Source organism: Plectropomus leopardus, chromosome 20 (assembly GCF_026936395.1).
Source record: "Plectropomus leopardus strain MGB_pleo_1.0 chromosome 20, ASM2693639v1, whole genome shotgun sequence".
Lineage (NCBI taxonomy): Eukaryota > Metazoa > Chordata > Actinopteri > Perciformes > Serranidae > Plectropomus > Plectropomus leopardus.
Window position 1 is genome coordinate 9,727,708 of NC_142195.1, and position 25,234 is coordinate 9,752,941.

The 25,234-nt window shown below is 39.1% G+C and overlaps 1 protein-coding gene across 1 annotated transcript in view; it reads right to left on the reverse strand.

Annotated features, from left to right (window-relative positions):
- The window catches only part of itga1 (integrin, alpha 1), a 58,407-nt gene that overhangs the window by 26,923 nt on the left and 6,250 nt on the right, over positions 1-25,234 (reverse strand). The window contains exons 2-3 of the mRNA XM_042509266.2: positions 8,083-8,203; positions 3,596-3,705 (exon numbers count right to left, since the gene is read on the reverse strand). Of these exons, the coding sequence (XP_042365200.2) occupies positions 3,596-3,705; positions 8,083-8,203 (231 nt within the window). The remainder of the gene's footprint in view (positions 1-3,595; positions 3,706-8,082; positions 8,204-25,234) is intronic.

The following is a 25,234-nucleotide window of genomic DNA, read 5'->3' on the forward strand; positions in this document are numbered from 1 at the left end:
ATGCTTCAAATTGGGAATGTATCATCTGCTTTATTTTTCTTTCCACATATTCTCATAAAAACTCATTCACATGCCATTTCATTTTTGAATCAAGCTCTTTACCAATCCCCATGAGAGGATTTGGATATTTAACCATTTCTGATTCTCATTAGCAGCCAGGCTTGCTTTAGTGACTAAAATTCAGCTGTATTCTTCATCTCCGTGTGAATACAGATTCCTGCTTTCTTCTTCTATCCTTCCCCTATTTCCTGTCTTCAAGCTGACAAGAAAATACTAAAGAAAACACAAAATTAGAGGATCTTTTTATGCTCTAACACATGTTCTGTGACACACAGTAATCAGTCATCTCTCATGCACACACAGCACACTTTGATGGTAAAAAAAGATAGTTTGTATAGTCACATTTCTTTGTTTCTTAACACTCTGATAAAATGAGTGACATAGACCAAGACCCGGCACCTCATGATTCATCCACGTGGGACTGAGAGCAGCTTTGCGAGCTGCAGAAGAGAATAAAAGCTTTGTCCTCAGTGAACTGTGAACCACAGATAGCAATCAGAACAAATCAGCCTTATCACACAATCCCTTTTGGTTTGGAATGACCTCTTTAAACTCAAAGAAAGTTGTAGGTCAAATGCTGTTTGCAAAGTGGCTTCTTTTAAAATATATATCCACTTTTTCAGAAGTTATTTACTGGGTGTTGGCCATGAATTGCCTGCTGTGGAAAGTGAGTACGTACATTTACTGTACGTGCTGTACACAAGTACAAAGTTAGTTAGGTATTTTCATTTTCTGTTACTTTTTAAACCTGTTCTTCTTAGCTTCAATTCAGAGGCAAATATTGGACTCCCCTTACTTTAGTTACTTTCAGATTCAGACAAACAATAGGAAATGTAATCAACAAATACATCATAATGTAATATTCTTAGTTAAGATTGAACTTGATTGATGATCCCGAAGGGAAATTCACAAGCTCCCCAGCTGTAGATCATTCGAACAGGCTCCATCTTTACCAGCTGCAACATTAAAGTGATGAACACACTAATGCATCAATAATTATAATGCAGTATCATAACACATAATTTTCAAACGGGCCATTCTGTATAAAAATTACTTTTACTTTTGATAGTATATTTTGATGCTCATAATTCTGTACTTTCAAGGAGTACTTTTTAAAGGAATGCTTCACCCATCATATGACCATATGACTGTTTATATACCTCTAGCCACTTTAACCCTCTACACTAATTGTTTAATGTAGGAATATTGCTACGCTTTTCTTCCTCTCTGTTCTTTATAAAAGGTACTATCACAGAATGGGAGGAAAGATTTATTTAGCCTTTAAGCTGGCAGCAGTGTGCAGTGACAGCACCAGATCTATGTCTGTGTAAAAGGGACAGGACAGTATGGGTGTGACTGTGTGTTATGCATGCAGCTCATTGCCTGGAGAGGTAAAAAAAAAAAAGATGGAATAATAAACTGTCTTCACTGCAGCCCTACGGGATGGCCCGACGGGAAGAGCTTATTACTCACACTGTGCTACACTGAATTTGTGATAAAAAACAATGTTTTGCCTGCATGCCTCCAAAGTTTTGCATTTTTATTTCATATTTAAAAATGATAAAATTCAGTATATTAATGCATCCACCACTGCTGAGTAGTTCTTCGGCCTAAAAGACTTTCAGAGCCTGTATACGCAATTGTGTGCAGCCAACAGTTTGTCTTATTTTGTTTGTCTTTTGGATGCAATTTTCTGAACAGAATGTAAACATTTTGCAGTTCTGTTTAGCAGTCATGTTGATAAACTGTGGATTTTGGGACTCTCTTGCCAGTATTTTTATGACACGTAATTGTCCTGGCATAACCACCTTTCAATTTTATTGGTCGGACGGAACCGTGATTAAGAATTACAACATGAAAACCACACTAATTTAACTTTGCTCATTACTTTGCTCATTATGGTTTGGCATATCTCTCTCCTGTGCTGCAATAATGTAAACCTATGGAGACAGACTATAGGGCGTGGACAGTGGGCATAGAGCAAAATGACTCTGCAGGGATCAGACTTACACGTGACTGACAAGCCCTTCTCTCCAGTAAAACATTAACATGAACCCATCCTGCTGGGCTCTCCTTGTCCAGGGTAAAAACTCAGTCAGTTTCACTTTAAATCAAAATACGGCATTGTTGTTGTTGATGTCCTGTAAACCACTCCCAGTTGTTTGCTGAGTTGTCTTGCTCTGGCTGCCAAGCTCACTCGATTCCCAGTGGATGTTTTGCAGACTAAACTTGAGTCTGTGAGATTTAAGCTTTTTCCTGCTTAACTCATTCAAGATAAAACAAATACAGGACTCTCCTCTGGAGAGTGGAGGAGTATCATTTCAGTCTCTCAATGTAAATTATCAGCACTTATAGTGTGTAATTTACCAACAGCGGGAGAACTGCAACTCCTGTAAGTCAGTAATTCTGAGGTGTGAACAGCTGTGCTGAAAAGTATTAATTTCTGAGCCGAGAGCTGATGTGCAGAGCTGCTGTACACGCTCACTCTCAGTCCTCCAGTGTCGACACACAGCCAGACACCACTGACCGGGAGCTAAGCTGTGTTTATCTGTTTCATTAAGATATAATTAGAAGGATGAAACATTAAATCCTTGTTTATTTACTGTCTTCCTGTTCGGATGGGCCTCACTTCCTCCCGACGAGACGCAGTCAGATATACAGTCGCCTTAAACACACAGTAGCACAACTGCACACAATCCTGCCCAAATATGGTACAAATTAAGACCACAATTAATAATCATTTTCATCACTGAATAATCTCCTGATTGTTTTCTTTTTAGGAACCATGCGAACTTTAAGTAAACTTTCATCTATTTTAAAGTACATCATCACTGTGCTTCTTTTCCTGACACTGACCACAACACTTTCACTTGCCTAATCCTAAAGACACCAAACCGTGCTTCATTTACTAAACATATCCAGAGTCAGCTTATTTGCCTTAAACTAACCTCTGCAACTGTACAATAATTACATGACTTTATGTAAAGGACATACCATAATTTGTGGGACGCTTATGCGTAGGATATCATACGTATCATTGCATAAGGTAAAGCAGCATATTTTCACATATTACTCAGTGAATTAAGTTTCTTTTGAAGTAACCAGAGGTTACTGTTGGAACAGTAAGACTGACAAACATAGTTTTGGTGTGTCTGTCTGAATGAAGTGTTTTGATTCAACAAGGCTAATATCAGTTTGGAGAAAGAGAGGAACGTAAATTCAGAATGTGTATGGTTCTATTTTTCTTTGTAATAACAGAACTTGACACTTAGTTGGTTTATTTTGTTTATCTGTTAGACTAAATAAACTGAAAGAGCTTGTGTAACAGCAAATTGACGCTTGGGGGCATAAATGGAGGGAGGTGCTGCACACAAAAACTGATATATATTATTTTCTTCAGTCAAATGTCAAGAAAGTATGAAGGTATGGAAAAACAGATACCACCCAAACCTAGTTACTGATTATTTTCATATTGATCAATAAATAGATTAACTGACTAGCTATTTCAGCACATACACACAAACAATATTCTTACTAGGCAGTTCCAGTTTAACACATGTGTTGTCCCCCGTCCCCACAGGACACTTGTACACGTCTCCTGTCCGTTTGGCTGGCTGGCCCGACAGCGGCGATCCAATCAGGACCCTGAACAAATAAAGAAAGTTGGGATTGGTTAGTAAAATATCCTGCCAACAACCACACACCAGTGTCACAGTTTAACAGTTGTGATAATAAGCACAATTCAATGTTACTGCAGAAATTAAGCGTTGGCAGGTTGGAGGTGGTGAGCGTTTTTATAATTTCCCAACAGTTTAGATTTGCCTTAATTATACTTACGTAGTTAAATTTAAAAACATAAACAGGAGGTTCAGATTGGTTAAAAAAGCTGTTTTAGTTTATTGTAACTGGCTGATGAATCTGTGGCTGATACACTGTTATATCATCAACCTGAAAATACAGTATGAATCCGAAATAACACTGAAATATCTTTAAAAAAAACACCTTATTATAACCTCATTACATATATAATGTATGATATGCTGCAGATGTTTGCAGATCAGAACAGTGTTATTGTACATCACACAACGTGTGTGCGTGGTTGTGTGTGTCTGGTCTGTACTGGACATGTATGTTCAATGTGAATGACTATATGCCTGTTTGCATTACACACTCATGTCCATGTGTGAGTTGCATAACATTGTGTCTCTCTGTCAGTAAACTAAAAAGAGTCAGTCATCTGCCCTCCTCTAAACATTCGTGCTTATTAACATTCCTGAAATCTAATGGGCCCTGATCATCTAAAGCGAGACACAAAATACAACAACACTCTGCTCACTCCACAGTCAGCTGTCTGTGAAAACACCACAACATTACTGATTCATTTATGATGAATACTCAACAGGATGAAACATACGTTTAGATAATTGGCTGCAGATTGTTGATACTGCTTGCTTTACTGTAAAAAAGGCAGTTCAGAAAGTTATAAAATCGTACTTTAATCTTGTTCCTGTCCAAGCTACATAAACTTGTCAGACACCGTTTTCTTCAGATTATTAAAACTGTTAGAAGAGAAATGGTTTCATTTCATTTTTAACCCTGTTTTTATGTATTGCCATTAAAATTTGCGCAGACATTCATGATGCCCAGAGGATGAATCCTAATGACTTCAGTGATCCCTTGACTTTACATCTAGCGCCACCACCTGGTCAAAATCTAATTGTCCAATACTTTTTTTTGAGTGAAAGGGGTAGCGAGAGACGGGTCAACATGCAGCAAAGGGCTGAGGCCTGGATCAAACCAGCGGCCTCGGGGGAGAGGGCGTAACATCTATTTATGGGGCCAACTGAGCCACTGGGTGCCCTGAATTGACCAATACTTTGATTAACAACTAAATACCTAGACTTCAAGACTTTGACGGTGCTTTGGTTCCTTTGGTTGCACTTTTAAGATCAAATAATTTTCAATAGTTATAAAGGTATAGTTCAAGATTTTGGAACTACGTCTTGCAGAATTTAGACAAGGAGACTGATATTATGCTGTCCAGCAAATATGAGGGTTAGCTCCTCTGCTTTAAGTCTTTATGCTACGCTAAGCTAACCATATTGTGACTCTAGCTTTATACTGAACAGACAAATAAGAGTGTGGTATTGATCTACTTGTCTGACTCTAGGCAAGAAAGTGAGTATTTTCCAAAATGTTGAACTATTCCGTGACCCAACTGGCAGAATAAATGTTGGCATTGTACATTTCAGCAAACCATGAAGAAGAGGATATGTTGAAACTTTTCTTTGTGTTTTAACAATGCTGTGGTTAATGTGTGGTTATGTTTAGGCACAAAAATCTCTTGGTTAGGGTTATGAAGAGTTCAACTTTAGGCTTAAAACAACCAGCTGGTTGCCATAATCTTGGATGGAAATGCAGTCGATGTCTCGATGTCTCGATGTTTGCTGGTCTCAAACTATGCTCTGCAGTAGTCTGCAGTTTTCAGCACCATCGCCTTAATAACTCTAATGATAATAACTTAATTTATATAGAACAAGCAAAGCAAAAGCAGAAAGAGGATATTAAAAGGAAATACAACAACAGAAATCCAAACAGTCTGACTGAACATGGGCGAGACAAAACTCTTGGATCTACGATAAAATTAAAACAAGAGGACAAATAATGCAAAGGGGCACAATGTCAGTATAAAATAAGATAAAGATTAAAAACAACAAAGGCAAAAACAGCAATAAAAAATGCAGATAAAAGGGAATGAAATAAATAACACATAAACAAAATAAGTAAATTAAATGAATAAAAGTTATCTTCACCTTCACCTTCCGATGACTAAGTCAGCTCATGTAAATGAAAACTAAACTATGTCACATTTCAACACGACTGAGGTGCACTGAAGAGCTAAGGGGTGGGAGTCTAGAGGACACATCTGTGACTAATCAGTCACCTCCCAGCCTTTGCATTGTTACGTCACTTTACGATCGCCATCTTTTCTCTTCAAAATATTCTCCCTCATGGACACACTGGTGGCTAAATAACATCTCTAATTGTATAACCCCTCCTCCTTGTTTGCTTGAAACTGTCTCCATCAATCAGTTTAATCTCTTTAGTTTCTGTTTTTCATCTGTTTTCATCCGTTCCTCAGAACTCTGACGTCCCCCCTGCTTTACTCATGTTGTTTCTTGAGTTCAACTTCTTCAATCAAGCCCTTATCACTCAGAACTCTTTAATACGTTTCTGTGAACTGGAACAAAATAGTGTTATCTGGAGATGCAACAGAGCCAATGTGTTCTCAGGGCACAGTGTGGAGGTTCACTCACAGCTGGCTCCACTGATTAGCGGTGAGTGAATTATTGTAAATGATCTCATATGAGCTTGATAAGATCGTGACGGCGGGACAGCACCAGGTACAGCCATGTGGGAAAGAATCAGCAGTGGTGTTGCAACAGGTTGGAAGGAAGACGTGAGTAACTGAAGGAGAGATGTGGAGACACAGAGCTGTTAACCACACTCTAATAGCACTTAACAAGGTTTTTAAAAATGTGCTCCCAGACTGTTTTTTATCAAGGAGCCACGGATGCTTGGTTTCAGTGTATTTACAGGCTTGGTGTGGAGGCTCTGGTGGGCAGTTTACCGTTAACAGCCAGAGCAGTAAAGGCAGGGAGCCTCATTAGGGCAGCAGCTGGTGCGCTCGCCTTCACTTTGTTTTACAGGTTAATAAAGGTTTTACGCTTTTGTTATTGTTGAGGATTTGAATTAAACTAAACTTGGTGTCATAAAATGATCTAATGCAGGAACCGTTTTGGCCAAGCCTATCTGAAACAATATATAGGAGATTTTCTGATAACAATGTAAGAGGACCACCAGAGTGGAGAAACCAGTTCATGAAAAAACCCACAAGAGAGTTGTTAGGCAACGTCATGTGCACACAAGTTTACTGTGCACAGGAAGTGTCACTTACATCCAAATGCATCGCAAATTTTAACCAAACTTTCAAAATGACATAAAAAATGTAAATGAAACTGTAAAGTGTGTTTCCATCCCCTGCCACTGTGCAAATATTAGGAGTTGGGTGTACCAAGATAAACATTTGGTGGCGCTAATTCTCCAGTTAGTTTTCATCGAATCAAAACAAGAGGGCACAAAGAGATCACATAACTTAAGAGTTCTAGTTAAACCTCAAATTAACTAAAACAATTTGGAATAAAGATGATGCTCAGGTGCTTTATATACATTCATGATTCTTTAGTTAAGTCTGTCTAGCTTGCATTTTGTCACAGTTGGCTGTATTCAGTGTAACAAAATTTCCCAAAATGTTTTTGAATTTCTAGCATTTTCACTGAGTTTTTTTATTCATTTATTTGTTCTTTTGCAAACTAAAATGCACATAAAACTGTTAGATGAATTTTGTGACTGCATACATCTGTCTTAATGGTATTTAATGTCAATGGTTGAACATCCATAAACCCAACATGTTAAAATGAATAAAAAGAATTGAAACTGTGTGATAAAGCAATTACAGTGCTCTTCATAAGGTGAATAAAATACGCATTTCATTTAAGCACTCTCATGTAGGAACTATTTTGTCTCTGCCAAACTAAAACCACCAACCGTATCACCACGCAGAAGGAAGTGTACATCTACTCATTGATGAGAGGCTTGTGCTCGTACTAGCGTGAGATGCACACATTAATGGTGTCCTCAGTTGTGAAGTTAGGTTGATCAGTGATGCTCATGAGCACGCTGCGATACAGTTGGCAGGTGCAGTTCGGTAGATATTTCCAGCACTGACACCAAAAACATAGCACTACAGGTAAGAGGAAAAAAATTATTTTTGATTTCAGGGCAATCCCTTTAATATAGCATTCAGTCCTGTATTGAAAGTGTTCAGGGTCCAACCGAATACAATGTTGAATTGCCATCACATTGTGTATGTCTGAAATGGACTCATGTTTCAACTAGGATCTTTGTGACAAGGAGGAAATGATGTTGTGGTGAAAGTTGATGAATGTTGATGACACTCACCATTTCCCCTCACTGTTCTCAAACTGCTGGACTGTGTAGCCAAACATATCCTCCACCGGACCATTGAACGACAAACCATTATTCTGGTCCACGTTGAAGGACAACACACATGCCAGCAGCACTGCGGGGACGAAAGGAAAGGAAATATTATTCAGGATGCCAGAGACTGTTGTTTACTAGACCTGCATTAGCTATTGCACTGCTCCCCAGAGAGAGTTCAGTTTGAAAATCTGACTGGTTAATAAACAATCACATCCTGAAATAAGAGCAATTTATTTAAGTAGAGGATCAGCATGAACAAACATTTTTAATTAATAAACAATAAAGATTCAACCCGGAAATGAAAAATAAACTGATCTATTAATAGAACAACTGTAAATAACAGACATTTTTGTCATTTAGCCACAATATTTATATCATTCTTATGATATCAAAAGTATAGAGATGATACACCAATATGAGAGAGGAACTGTGTGAACCATATCACGCTCACACACACAGAGTCATTTTGGAGGACACTAGAGGAATTTCAAACATCAATGCGAAGTACTTTGGTCAGAGTCCAGTCTGACCTGCAGGACAATGGCTTCTTCTCTGCACTCTGCGCAGTCTGCGTCCGTCTGTCACCGAGCTGAGTATATATCACAGAGGCTCTATATAAATCCATCCATGTCTCATTGTGCCTGCACTACAATGACGCTCTTTATATGTACAGTGCCAGGGAATTCCTCCAGTATAATTTATTCAATTCCCGGACTTGTGAGGGAGTGCAGAGGAGTCGAGGAACAGCGGGATTAAATAAAGAACAAGCAGACACAGACCACATACATGGAGAGCCGCAAATAAAAAGCAGCTATTTGTTTGATGATGATGATGCTTTGTAGCTAATGTGTCTGACCCCAAGGACAATAGAGAGCTACCATATGGAGTCTGAGTTTCACCATTAAAGTAATTATAGACTTTCTAGGCACGCTAGTGGTGCAGCTCAAGGACGTTGTGTCGTTGGGTCAGTCTGTGCACCGCTTTGGTCCAGTTGGCATTATGTCAACACAAACAGGAGGGCTATGAAATTTTGTGCAGAGATTCATGGTCCCCAGAGTATGAATACCAATGACTTTGGTGATACACTGACTTTTCCTCTGCCGTCACTGAGTTTTAAATTTGTAGTTTTGAGTGAAATATTCCAACAGTTATTGGACGGATCGCCAAAAAAATTGGTAAACATATTAATGTTCCCCTCGGCATAAATTTGATTAATTTTGGTGATCCTCTGACTTTTCAGAAAGTGCCATCAAGTCAAAATATCCTTGTCCTAGACTTTTGTTTATAAAGAAATGCCCAATCCACCTCATTCCCAGATTGTCAAACACTGACTCCTTGTCATGCCCGTTGTCATCTCACATCATTACAAGGGGCACCTTTTAGCATCTCTGTGACGTATAGCTGACGCACATTGTAACACATTAATGTTTAATGTAGTGAAACAGCCCCAGTTAGGTTTAGGAAACAAACTACTAAGATAAATTTAGAGAAAAAGATCATGTTAAGGGTCATGATGTAAAATAATGTATTATGACGTTGTGTAATAGTGATGTCATGAATTACATAATGTTACAACAGAGCAACACTGTCTTTCTTTCCACACAGGACGTGGTGCGTAAGTGACACAACATTACGTCAAATCAACATTGACTTTCATTTTCACACGGGACACAAACTGTGGTCTCTTGGCTGAAAGTCTGCTTGTGTTTGACCCATACACCTCCCCTCCCTCCCGCCTTATGCAGAGTTTCTCGTAATTTGACACCCTGGGAATGAAAATGGTCTAAAATCCCTTCGTAACGCATGACATTCTGGTGTAGGTGCAGTGTACTCTGTCATGTTAACAGGACATGCATGGTCGAAGACAGGCCTGGAGAGCAATAATACAAACAGGGATCAGCATATATGTAAACCATAACTCAAGGAGGTTTAGATGCATGAATTACATGCAATCAAGTCTGTTACCAACCCCTCTCCCTGGTTTCTTATAAACAGAGAACTTAAAAAAACATACTGCTGCCAGTCATCATCCAGTCATGTTTAGATGTTGATCCCATAGATTTCATACAAGATTACGCTTTTTACACTCCCCTCTAGTAAAGAGACATAGGCAGAGACACAGAGAGAGAGTGAGCGAGAGCCAGACCTGCAGAGTCATATACTGGAATCCCAGCCAAGAAATATTATCCCCTCTGTTTCTCCCTCACTCATTTCTCTACTTCCTCTGTTGCCCCTCTACATCTCTCAGAGAAGCTCCATTTCCTGTTCCTATTAACCTGATTATAGACATCCCCTCAAATACACAGGTGCACACACACACACACACACACACACACACACACACACACACACACACACACACACACAGAGCTAATTTAGCTGATTTAAGATGGCTTTGGGCCAGCCAGGCCTTTCTCATTTATCACATACTGAACTCGAGTACAGTTCAGAGTCACGCTGGCCTCTGAGCTGTAAGTTACACAGGAACGTCCTATGTCGATTGGCAGTCTTTTGTGTACACCAATCTCATTTTGTTGTATTTGGTGTCTCCTGGCTCCACTCTGTTCAAATCAAAAACACTGAGTTATGTAACTGGCTATTTTCGTGAGCTGGGCTAACATCTGCCCTGGAAAACCAATAAGTGGACTTCTCCCTTGGTGGATGGAAATGGCCTCATGAGCCTCTGAGGCACTGGCATATAAAGCTGTCCATCAAGCTCTGAAGGGTTCATGTTGCACTCTAGTACACATGGTGAGCAGTGGAGAGGCAGCAGGAGTTTTTTTTTAGCCATGGTAGCAGCATGGCACTATGTGGGTTGGTCCACTGCTTTGGTCCAGACTGAAATGCCTCAACAACCATTGGCTGGATTGGCATGAAATTTGGTAGAGACATTTATGTTCCACTCAGGATAGATCTGTGGTGATCCACTGACTCTTCTTTTTGTTGAAACCATGAAATTGAAATATAAGTTTGTTAAATTCTTTGGTAAAACTAGTATATACCAACCACATTAACCCACATCAGCCTCAACCAGGCTGTTCTCATGCACTGTTTTCTACAAAAAGAAATGCACCAAAATGCATACATATATGAGCCAGCAATTCATGTATAACCTACATATTTGAGAATGCTGCGATCATGTGACCAGTGCACTGGTGAGAGTAAAGAAGAAAGCGGTCCCCTAAGGAGGCATGTTGGGGTGATGGATTGGTCACAAAATTCGAGACTTTCCCCCTGAGACCTGTGTTCAGAACTGCTGAACTTGAACTAACCCAACCCCTAACCCTAAAGGTATATATGTTTTTATTATTTTATCCTGCCATCCAATTCAGTTTGATTTGCACTTACTATAAGATCCTTACTTTTAAATATAAATCATTTCCTTTAATTCATTAACTGCTGTTTATTATTCAAACTGCAATTTTTTCTGAATGGTGCTATTAGCGTTGACCAGGTTTATCTTATTTAACAGCTGGGGGAGATAACATGGGAACTTAAAGAATCTTAATATAAACTGAAACTCCTGCTGCCCTACCATTGCCGTCCTTTTAAACCTCCATTCATTATTTAATTTTTTCTATGATCGGCTTCTTATTAGCCAACTTGTGCTTTAAACAAGGAGCATTTCAACTAATGCACCAGTGTGCTAAGTACAGCCTCACATAGCCACTAGCATGGCTGTAAACTTGTTTAAACTGAAAAATGTGACCAGCTGATCCAATACAGCCCATGCATGTCATTGCTTATCATGAGAAAAATCTCATTTTTGCTCACCAGAAATTTCTAATCTAAACTGACAAAAATATCTGAGCCTGAGACTACAATGAGCAACCAACGTGTCTGTTTTCGGTCAGCTCCATGTGGTCCTGACTGATCTTGGCATATATGTCGGCCACACTAACCCACAATAAAACCCTGCTGCCCTCTCGGATACAGTTCTTAAAACCAAAACGACTCCATTTCAGCATTTAACAATTCTGCAAGACATCAAACCAAGTAGCCAAAGTCAGATCTGTCTGATACAGCCGGGACAGAGAGCAGCACAGATCAGCACCTGTTGGCCTGTGAGACATCAAACCACCTATAAAAATCACCCAAAGTCAGCACCTGTAGGCTTCAAAGCATCGTTCAGCCACAGTAAAAACACACACCCAACTGGCACCTGCTCATCTGTAAAATATCTAACCGACTATAATCAGCTTTAAAACTCAGCGCTAATCAGCACCTGTAGGTAACAAAGTCATTAGGTTACCCTGAAACGCATAATCAGTCATAGTAGGAAACACATGTCACTTGTAAAGTTGATCCAAGACAGACAGTTAAAACAAATCCTCTGAGCAAGCAAACAGAAACAGAAGCTGGATAATGTTAATGGTACATGAGTCAGAGTGAAAGATGGCGCAGTATTATGATGGACGAGTGTCTGACCATTAAACAGAATAAAGCCAGAGATTTTTGGGTGGGACCTGGACCTTCATGCACCATGTGCTGCTGTTAAATAACAGACACTGTTGCCAAAGGAGACAGGCTTCATATTCTGGCATGGCCGTGGGCATGAGAGTTATGAAACTGAAATATTTCCAGATTTTCTCCTTTGTTCTTTTATCTTGATCAGTTGTTATTCTCTGCTGCCCTTTTTCCCCAGCTTCTCCTCCTGACTTCCCCACAATCCTTATCTGACTCCATTTTTCGGCCAATTTCTTCTTCCTCTGTGCTCAAACCGTGTCCTCTCCTCTCTAATCACTCCAGGAATGGTTATCACGAGCTCAACTTCTGACAGTTTTTAGCTCTGCTGACTCTGACTTAATTTTCTTATTTGGCTGTCTTCTCAGCCGCTGCTTATTTCTTGGCCAAATGTGAAGGGTGTGGGTGTGTAGTCGACGCAAAAGGTCATGAATGTAGGCGCTTTATATCTTCATATTCACGGGGGAACACAAAAGGCCAAATTCCACGGAGTTTTAGTGCTAATGTCAGTAAAGATAAACAAGACAAGCTGTAGTATGATTGTTAAAAGATTGTGGGTCATCAGCCATGCTAGAGGCTGCACAGCAATTTTGACCTAGATGCTAACTAAGCAAGCTCACATGCTCAAAATAACAATGTTAACATGCTGGAGCTTGTTTTCCAAAAACAATTTTTGAGCACGAGGGATGGGAAAATATGTGATTTTATTTCAAATCACAAAAAACACCACCATCAACTGATACCACTATCAGTTATGACACCATTACTGATAAGTTGATGTTAGTGAAATTCCATTATTGGCAAAACTGTGAATATTGTGTCAAGCCGTTGTGGACAGGATAATGGTGACATGAAATATTCATATTGTCACATGCCTAATGAGCATTAGCTAAAGGCAGATCGCAAATGGTGCTAACTTCCTGTTACATAAATATTTTACACACACAAAAAGTTAATGTGACTATTAATGTTACATACTGGCCAAAGGTGGAATTATAACTCCCGGGTCCGTCATATGAGCCCAGAAATACTTTTTCCCCGTAGACTTACATTATAAAAAACACGCCTGTAAATCAGTGAATACATTTTTTTTAGTGCTGCAATATCCCCCTAAAATTGTTGCACTAAAGTGATTTGATCCATTTGGTCCTATAACATTTTGAAAGTCTGTAAGAGCTGCACTATTAAATCATTTTTTTTATCCCCATTCAAGTTTGCGGGGGGTTAAACCAGAAGTAACCACTTGGCTGATGGAAGTTAGCTGCTCAGCCACTACGGCCCCACAATGCTGAAGATCTGGGTAACTTCATACTGCAGATCTCAAGGCTATTTGGCTTCGTGCACCACTGAGCAACTTTCATGAGAATGTACAAGGGCCTCCAACACTGTATCCAGTTCTCATCATACATCAATGGGACTACAATCTTCTGGAAAACATGAATGTCTGTCTCAAATTTATAGCAATCCATGCAACAGTTGTCCAGACATTTAAATCAAAACAGCGCATCAGCTGATCACCAAAGGAATCATCCTCTGGGGACCATGAATGTTTGCAAAATTCTGTCTCAATCAGAGAAGACTGTTGAGATATTTCACAAATTAAATTAAAAAAAAACTGCTGGTAATGCAACAGGGAGAGTCAATGTATCTATCCAAAAGTTGCTGAGATATTTATGACACTGCCATCCCAAAAGCCACATCATCAGCTAAAAATCATCTCCTTCTACTCAGCTTGCTATTCAATCTGCTTCCTCTCCTCCACCCATTCATTAGCTCACTTTCCCATCCCTCTTTCCCTCAAGAACATCATGCATTTCACTACTATTTCCTCCTTTCATTCATCTTTGTCGCTCCTTCCTTCCCACCTCCCGTCCCAGCATCTCTCCGCTCCTCTCCTCATACCTCCTTTCATTCATTGACTGAACACATCGGCTCGACGGTGTCAGGTTCCACTCTCTGAAACTTCCAGATGTATCCTCTGGAGCTCTGCTTTTTTCACCGGTGCAGAAAACATGCAGAGTTACAAGTGAGACCCACGCATGACATCATCCCCCCAGACGGTTGTCAAAGCTTTCATCCCCCCCTAAAATTCACTCAGGATATGGCAGGGGTGGCTGACACTCTTCTAACCATGTCCCTCCAGCAGACACATGCATATAGCCTGTCTGTTAAATCTGCTGATCACAACAGTTTGAACATACAGGGAGCAGCTGGGAAGTGGGGGCTTCTGGGATAGATCAAACACCTCTGGAGGAACTAAAAATACACACACCCAAGGGTCAAAGAGTGACCTTCCTCCAGAATCAATAAGCAACATGCGAAAATAATCATGTTATGCCTCAGATACTACTATAAGCATGAGCTCCATATTCCTACAACTCATAAAACATCACTTTGGGTTAATTTGGCAAAAAAATACAAAAACAGAGACTCAAATGAGAATCCAATGAACAGGAGAAAAGGGGTGTAGTTTGCCGTCACTTATCCTGTGCAAACAGAGAACAATGTCTGTATGCAACACTTCTGGCATAATAATAACTAATTTATGTCTCATTTCAAATAACAGGCTCTGCATAATAAACAACAAACACTACAACTGAAATACTCTAATTATAGCTTCACAAAGTATGCAGTGCAATTTATCTGTGCTTTGTTTAGTGTGTTCTTATAATCAAGTGTTATCAAGGCTCTTAGCCAAACTCCCACTTAACAGACGAACTAACATTGATCTGCACAACCCACTTATACTCTTAAAACTTTAATTAGAATACACAAATAGTAGAGTGCTTTTAGCTGGCTGCCTGCTGTTTAGGTGGAACAATGTAATTAATTTAAACAAGCACGAATCAGCTTGGTGGTAGTTTCGGGCTCTCCATCTGTTTTTTATCTGTCATGCTCATCAGAGCTAGCCAGCCCAGATTGCAAATGTGAATTACTCTGCAACCTCTGAGTTCATTGTCAATGAGGTGTTATCAACGGACTTGCATCAAAATGCCTCCGAACACATTTTGACAGACCTATAACCATTTAAAACATTAACACAAGACTTAGCGCTGAGCAGCGGACAAATGTTAACAGACTGTAGTGTGCAGAGATGAGCTGTGATGGACTTGCATTGGTGTATCTGTGAACGAATGTTGCCATTTTTGCCACCAGAATTTGAAAATAATACTTCAACAGAAAATTCCACATCAGGTACAGCCATCTCGGTTGTATAACATAAAATGTCTCAACGACGTTACTCTTTACTAAGCTAGGTTTATGCTCACAGCTGTGTCCCTGGCACAACGGCGTGTGAGCCAAAAATGATGTTATCACATATTTTGTGTAAAGCTCAAAGGTTGCAAGTTGTCATCGTCTAAAACACACCCCATATGAAAATTGATAAATGATTGGCCCGACCCGGGCCAGGTCGGCTGGAAATCTGTGTGGGACGGAGGCCAGACATATCTGCCAGAGCAAATATCACATGAGCTCGTAGATTTATTTGGTTCGCAGGCTAGATCTGAGCATTTCCAGAAAATGATCTTGCTCTTGAAGGAATAGTTCGACATTTTGGAAATACACTTATACCCCTTTTCCACCCAAATTAGCGTATGTGCAGTTTGTAGTTTTTTTTCAACAAAGGGAAGCTCGCTACATACAGGCTATAGACTATTTTCCCATTGCCAACAGACCAGAGTTGTGAACACGGGTCTGCAGCAGACAAGCATGCCTTTGTGTGTGTGTGTGTGGGTGGAGATTTTTTTGGTGTGTCACAGTAAACGTTACAGACAGGTTGGTTAACAGTAGAAAAGCAGCATAGATGGCTGTCTGTAAAAAGTCTGCAGTAGAAAAGGGCCTTTATTTGCTTTCGTTTCCTAAATTACATGAGAAGATTAATACCACTTTTAATGTTTATGAGTGAAGTATTAAGCCAAAGCTCAGACGTGATTAGCCTAGCTTAGCATTAAGACTGGAAGCAATGAGAAACAACTAGCCTAGCTCCTCCAAAAGTTAGACAATACACTGACCATCAACTCCAAATCTTGAAATATCTAATCTTATTTAATCTTGTAATATGTGATCTTATTTGTTTAATCTGTACACAAACTGAAATATAAAAATGACAAAATGTGGTTTTAAAGGGGGATGCAGTATGCGCTTATGTTTAATAGGCAAATTTAATAATTTGGACCATTGTTGGGAGCCAGGCCACCAGTTTCCAGTTTTTATGCTAAGCTATTGTGAAATTGGCACCAAGTTCTAGCTCCATATGTAACACAGACATGAGAGTAGTATCAGCCTCTCATCTTGCCTACTTCTTGGAATAAAGATTCCCCAAAATGTATAACCATACTTTTAAAAGTAAATTATGGTATATATCAATTTTAAGTGTTATCTGATGATGGTTTATTCATTATTTACTTTATTATGTGTGTCTCAAAGCAGTGCTGACAACAGCAACACACCCATGTGTCTTAAGCCTTTTAAAGATGCTGAAATATGTGTTTAGTGTGGATCACAGCGGCAGGTTAAGCTAATTGTTAGGGTGGGATGTTTTGCAAACACATCACTGACTGAACAAATATTAAGAGGGAAAAGCATACAATTATATGCTTAGAATCGCAGCACAGTTATATTTAAAAACTCTGCACAAACCACTTCCATATATACAATATGTGTTAGTCAATTTAATTTCAAGTTTGGTATCAAGATAATTATCCATTTAAAAGTGTAGTTGTAAGTAAATGTTAATGTAAATGTAGTAATAAGATATAAGTACACACTTTGGACAAGAGAGCTGTTATTCTCTCAAACAGGCGTGAGCACAAAACTAGCTCCTGCTTGGCAATTATTTACTGAACATTTATTCTGAAATGTTTAAAAACGCTCTTATATTTCTTTTATAAGATCACAATCCAGCTGCACCTAAACATTTATTATTGGCTGGTCTGTGGTTTCTAATACACTGAAATTATTCATGTGAAAAACAATGTATAGGACTGCTATATGAATAGACATCTATAGTGAAAACAAATTAAATAGTAAATAGCATGTGGTGGTTTTTTTTTACATTTGTAGAGATTAAAAAATTGTGCTCTATGAAACAATAAGTTCAGAAGAAAGGAAGAAGGGAACGTTTTTCTAAATTTATCCATGTTAGCGAGGGCAAGTCCTCAGCGGGGGTGAATCCCACCCCCGTCGACACACTCCCTCACTCTGTCAGACACACAGATGTGTTGAAGAAACACACAACTCCCCCTGATGTTTTGTTTCTCTGCTGTTTTTTTAAGGCTACCCTAAAACAGTAAAGAAAATCACAGCAGACATACTCACTCTGAATACTGTAGATGAGAAGACAAACAGGCAAAAATAAAATGTGGTGAATGTCAAATCACCTCAGCTCTCTCCTCATTCATTGATGTCACCCAACGCCAGTAAGAATTTGCTACATGAATGTGTTCTCCTTCACTGTCAAGTCTATTTCCTTTTTGCTGCTGATTTTATTCTGTGAAGAAACCTTAACAGGGTTCCTACAGCTAAAGGCAGGTTAGATTTAAGACTTTTTTAAGGCCTTATTATTGCCATTCAAATGAAATTTAAGACCAATTTTACAGTAACCAAAACTGAAGAAAAATAAAACATGAACCGACACCAAATATTTGGATAAAAAATGTATTTAATTATTTATCATATAAAAAATGAATTTTTGGTGATGTTGATGTGAGAGGAATTACGGCTAATTTTATATATTTAAAAATAATAATTATTATATTAGATAAATAAATAAATAAATAAAAGATGGGACCAGAAAAAAAAGATTCACAAAATCCTACTTCCCATGTCAATTTTAAGACTTCTTTAAAGATTGATTAAAGCGATTTTAATTTTTTTAAAGACTTTTTTCAGGGATCTGCAGGAACCCTTCTTAGGTTGATCCCAAATATTAGTCTGATGTCACTATATGAATACGAAAAGTATCCAAACAGTCACATGCTTATGGACTACCTAACTGTTCTGGCTCATTCTGACCTATTTGACCTCCGGAAGACTGTAACAGTATAGCATTAAAAAACACCTTTTTTTTCCCAGGAAACCTTTGCCTGCAAGAAGACCCTCATGACCAGCATAGTCACTTCATTTTGGCCTCTTTGCAGGAGAGGTTAATGTGAGCATGTCGCTCCAGGCAGACGCCACAGCTCTGCTGCTCCCTGTATGATGCCAGTTTGATTGATAGCTCTGGCCTGCCGCTGGCCTAGGAGAGAGACGGGGGCGGGTGGAGGGTTGGACAGGCCTGGTGCACAGATGCAGCATTGCTCTGGTAGCACACACACACACACACACACACACACACACACACAGAAACACATACATCCAAAGTCTGAGGCTATCAGCACTTAGCAGATAGAGAGAGCCCCAGAGGAGGCTGTGAGTCCAAGTATTCCTCATGTGTTTCTCCGGGCAAGATGTTATGAGGTCTTGGTTGGCACACACTGGCAAAAACAAGGAAATAACTCAAGACAGGACTAAAACCTGTTTTACAAAAAAAAAAAAAAACGAAAAAGAAAAATAGCTTTATCACAAACTACACCCAGAATGAAAGTTAATGCCAAGAAAAGATAATGTTTTATTCTGGCTGTGCCAAAGTATAACCACAGTGTCCTTATCAGACATTCTGAGACAAAGACAAGCTCCAGCTGTCAATTAAGACTTTCTCCTCTCAGTCAGTATCAAAAGAGAGGGGAGTATCATTTTTTTATACTGTCACACAAAAAGGCTTAAGGGGGAGGTTGGAGTTTATGGTTCGGGTACAAGGGGAGAACAGCTGAAGTCACAGACTGACAAGTAACTCCACTGTCATCCTGCATCGTCAGGATCCATGAGGACGGACATAAAGTAGCACTTTATTGTGCCATGTGTTGATTTACTATCATTGGCAGAGGTGGAGCCAAGTCATTGTTTTGCAAGTCATTGCAAGTCATTCTCAAGACAGGTAACTCTTAAGTCCCAAATATTCCACTCTGGATTCTGAGTCCTAAACAATCATAATGCGCTCTTCAATAAAGGTAATGCAAATATTACATTTGCAAAAAAAATCACAAATGCCAAATAAATTTGCATTCATTTTTTAAAGCAAGTTTCTTCAAAAGTTGCTTGCTGTTAAGCTAATGTTATCTGAGCATTAGCTTGCTATGCTAACTATGTTAATATTAGCTTCCATTTACTGCTCTTTGTGCAATTTCAAAGATCCAAACAAAGTTGGAAGTGTGTTATCTGTAATTTTTTTAACCTGCATGTTTTGTATACTGTGTTTCTTTCTTCTTTTTTTTTTAACCAAGGCATATTTTTTGAATGTGAACTAAATCCTTGGGCTTTCAAGTCAAAGAGCTCAAGCCCAAGTGAAGTCATGAGTCATCTGTGTTAAAGTCCAAGTTGAGTTGCAAGTCTTTTTTGATTTTCTCAAGCTGAAACTTAAATGGTTACTTTAGCTCACATCACAAAAAGTCATGTGACTCGAGTGCACATGTCTGGTCTCTGATGTTTGTAAAGGGCTCATGAAGAAATAATTCATTGAGCAGTGTTTAGAGAATGTAATTTGAGCTCAACTATATGTAGTCACGGACATACAAGTGATAAAAAAGAGGCATTTTGAACTGTAATACTTCAATGTTTGTCGGACTACTGGAAGAAAGTTTCTAATTTTTCTCAGAATCTGTCTTTCACACTGAACATTTTGTCACGATTGGGTTTTGCTAAATTGCTAGTGCTAGGTGATCACAAACAGCAGGTGTTCATCAACATAATGTGAAATGTTCCTGCTCCCAGTGTGGACAGGAAGTTAAAAGACAAAATAACGCCACTGGAACACTTCTTTGGAATGCATAAGCTCAGCATCAGCATAAATTTAACAATAGTTTAGCTTTTGAACTTCCTGCTATTACACAGTTTCGTCTGGTTTTCTATCCCACATCAAATGACGGTCCTTTTCCAGGCAATGTAAAAAACAACCACAACGAACAAAACCAAACATGCAATTTTGTTTTGACCACACCAAACAGTTTAGGTGTGAAACCAACTCTTCGCCTTCACTGCACCACATAGCCACTCAACTATGAAGCTGGCAGATGAGAAAATGCTCATATGAGTGGGAACAGTCACGAAACATTTTCACAGCCACTGACAAACACTCTATTTAGCAATGAGAACTTGTGGACCACAATAATACATGAAAAAAAAAGCTGAAAAGATGAAAAACCCTCTCCATTTGAAAAGCAGAAGCAGTGGTTGTCTGCTCTCTCTTTAACCTCTACCCTTTTCTATCTCCTCCCACAACGAATTCTCCGAAATGGACCTCCCCTCTGCCTTCCTATCAACTCACCAGCAGCTTTTCCCCTCTCCCCGACAACCTCCTCTACGCTCTCCCCTCTGCCTCCATGTCTGCCCTGCTGCGTCCTCCTCCGCCCTCCTCTTTGCCCCTGATGCCTCACAACAACTGCGCAGTGCCAGAGGTCACATGACTGAAAAATACCAGAGCATAAACAAACTATCCGACATAATAACGGGCAGAGTGAGGAGATAAGCTCCCGTAAACAACTGATAAAAATGAAACTGCAGCTGAGATAATGTTTGATAAATGTTGTGGTGCTGTTTAAATATGCTTAATAGTTTAGGAGGGCAAAACTTATTATGACTGACATCAAGCAAATGCAGGCCTACACTGTGAAATCTGAAAAGTTGATTTAAAAAAAAAAAAATTCTAAGAAATAGCTTGTCTTGAAAAATGTAGGTAAATATAACTATTATACTTAGTTTGTTTACTTTATGTCTAATTGTTCTAAATGCGGTGGTATTTCCTTAATTTTGTGAGGTTTTTGCAACAAAAAATGACGTATTTAATTTTAGCAACTTCAGTAAACCAAGTTTACTGTGCTGTATAGTTGTTGATTGTTTAATTTGCTCATATTTGCATTTTCTTACACATATTATTAAAACAGATCTCCAAACTCCATCAAAATCCTCATGATTAAGTTACATCAAACTAACTTGGTTTACTGAAGTTGCTAACACTAAAAAAAAGAACAATTCCTAAATTGCAACAACTTCAACAAAATTAAGTAAATATAGTTTAATTTTGAGTAAACTTAACTATTAGACATAAAGCACACAAAATTAAGATTAATAGTCAAATTTATTTCCCTTTTTCAAAGCAATTAGTTTCCAAGATTATTTTAAGTAAAATCAACTTGTTTTACAGTTTAAATGTGTGTCTCTAAATAGTTATATTACAATTTATCTTATCCTCCCAAAAATATTCCAAATAAATCTTAAATATTTCTTCAGCAAGGAAACAATTAAACCAGGGCTTCACGGGGTTAAGAGGATGCTCCTGAAAATGTTAGAATTGTAACAGGCTGACGAAAAGTAGTGACAAGTGATGAAGTGTGAAACACATGCAGAATGCTTTTATGTGTTGGGTGTGTGTTTTTACATGTGTGCGTGTGTCTGTGTGTGGCTTGACCTTCATCGGAGGTTAAGACCTACGTAAGCTGAAACGACATGCGATGTCGCACCTTCACGGGCGATTTGTTTATTTGAGGCTCTTTTATGAGAGATATCAGTTTCTTTCTAGAGTGTGTGTATGCTGCTGGATGAAGTTTGGGGATTATTTTGCACTTATCTCACTATCGTGTTTGCTTTTGAGCTTCGGGGCCACTTATGGTAGGATTAGGTTTTCAAACACTTCGTGAAGATTGTCCCTGTTATTCAAATAAAGCAGGAATAACAGTCTTTCAGGCACATTTTCAACCAAAACAGAACAACTCATTCGATACATCTTTAGCATTTACCCCAGTTTTCAATAATGACAGACGGAAAGCTAAGTCCTGCACGTTACTGCTAAAACCATAAGACTTGTTGAGATGACTTCACATTCGCGGTCACAGAGCGGGCAACGTTTGGCACAAGCATCACCTTGGCAACCCCGAGGAGTTTCCTTATACTTCTCTCTCACTTCCCCGTCTCCAATGATGGCAGCAGACAGGACATTATGATTCAGTGATGACTCAGTTCTGTGGCAAAACCCAACTCCGGGTTTGTGTTACTGACAGTCGTCTCTCATACACATATGAGAGACATTATTCATTTTTGTTTATTTGCAAATTATACTGTAAAAAGAATAAAAGTCTACAGCCACGCTAGCAGCTCTATTGGACTGTAATGCTCAATGTAAATATATTGAAGCCCAAACGGGTTTTTATTAAAAATATCAATCAGTGAATCAAAAAAATCTACTTATTTGTCATATGAAACAATACAACTCCTATCAAATGCAATCCTGTCAGCTCCTTCAATTTGTACAAGTTAAGTCCATTTCTCCTTTACTGCTCTTTTTACATTTTAGGCTGCTGCTTTATAATTGGCTGTGTTTCCAGACTGGCTGCAGTGTGGGTGTGATTATGGCATCCTGTATGGTTTTGGTAATCCATGGTTTCTGGTTGTGGAATTATTTAACTGTAGTTTTTGGGCACAGTTGCTTCTGTTGTTTACAAATTAAATCGGACACAACTCAGTGATGATGTCATTGTGACATCCATGGTGGTGTGGCATCCTGCAGACTGCAGGGTCAATCAGTGGTTTGTGGAAGTTTGTTCAGCATTTTGCCTGTTGCCATCTTGGTTTTTTGGAGCCACAAGTGACCATATTTGGATGAGAGGGGTGGAGCTGTGGATCTGACTTACAGATTGTGGTGACACCTCACAGACCTTTCTTCCCCTGCACAGTGTCATGATGCTGAAATTACCTTCAGAGACCGAAACAGTTTTTTGTACCAGGCTGTAAACATGTTTGTTTCTTCTGTAAAGTTGGGCATTTTAACATGGGGTTCTGTGGCAATTTACCCTGTTTTTGAGCCAGCCCCAAGTGGCCATTAGAGGAATTGCGGGTCTTGGCACTTTTGCATTGGCTTCAGTTTTTTAGCCATGGAGGTTGCTTGATTTGGTCAAAAGCAAGATGAGAGCATGGTTGCTCTTTCACTCTGTAGCTGCCTCGGATTATGGGATTTTCATTTTTACTCAAATAATTCAAACATATGTGGAATTATAATGCTATTGTGGAAGTTTTCTTTTTGGTAAATTCCCCTGTGGGACCTCCATATAATGACGCCCAAACTGGTTAATAGATAAACCAAAGCACTGAACAGACTGAATATTCTGATGATGGTTTTAGATTAAAAGTCACTGACATTCACAAAGATTAAAATAGAGGCCAGCACAATCCAATAAATTCCAACTGGAACACTTTATTGCAATTCTCTCCCTCTCTTTCTCTAATTAAAGGCACCAAATATACAAAAGCAACATTTCCAAATGAATCTCTTTTAATGTTTTCTCTCAGACTAGGGCTCAATCTGAATGACAAGACTTAAGGGTAAAAGGCAAAATGGACCAGTGCCAGTAAAGCGATGAATGCTGTTATAGATATCAGCTTTACCTTGAACATCTTTGCAAATGATAGCTTCAAGGCTGCCACATGCTGCACAGGCAGCAGTTACACATATGTAGAGATAGGCTAAGGCAGCAGAGTCTGAAACTAAGTCATGTGGGTGGCATTTGTGGTTTCACAAGCTTGAGGGTAAATCTTTGAACCGTTCTTAGTGTATCATGGTTCTTCAAGGAAATATATGCTACCCACAGAGTGCAACATCCTGTCAGCTCAGCTCTAACTTGACATTAGTCACCTTTGTGTGCACTCAAAAGCTTGTTTTCATCAGAATGAGCTTCTTGTGATACTGGCCTGATAAGCACTGCTGAAAGTGAATGCCAAATTAAGTTAGGTATTTGAATTGAATGTTGACCTTCTCTAAAACAAGCAACATACTTTCTATATCATCCACAAATCAATCAAATAATTACAAATAAGCTTAGCTATAAAAGAGTTCTCCTGACTTTGAATGGAAATATGAGGATGAGGATGTAACCAAGAAGATAGTGGTGGCTATCACCTAACAGTGCTAACATTAGCTGATCTTAAACGGCGGGAAACGGAGGGTGGGCGCTACACTTGCACAACAATGTTGTCTTGAAATCCGCCGTAACTGCCATATGAGCACAGTGTAAAGCAGTGGGGATGCTATACCCAGAGAAGCTCAGACTACAACACACACAGAGGTAGCGTGACTTAATTATCTGGTCAGGACACCATTACTCTACTATACCTTTACATTGCAAATTGTGGCCTGCTGCTATATTAATGCTCTGAATATCACATACAATGTATCATTGCCTATTGTGTTTTGTGCCTTTTTTTCCCACAAGCAAGTGCCAGCTGACAGAGACCACTAATTGTAAGTGAAGCTCGCTGTATGCACTGACTGACCCAAAACAACCACATATATGCAGAAGGAAAACCACAGTTTCTGGTCAGTGGGTGCTGCGTCAGTGTCCGTGTCTACAGTCACTATCACTATTGCATGTGGGGTAAAGAAAGTGAAACTGCTCAAAAACAATATTTGCAATGGTGAACTGTGAAATGTCATGACCTGCCCTATTTTAATGTGTTTTGTGTTTGGAGTTCTTTATTTCTTTGAAGCCCCAGCTCTCGCGAGGCAGGAGAGGGAACTATCTTCCTGTTTTCTTTCTATGTCGTCTTTGCCAAGACAGGCAGG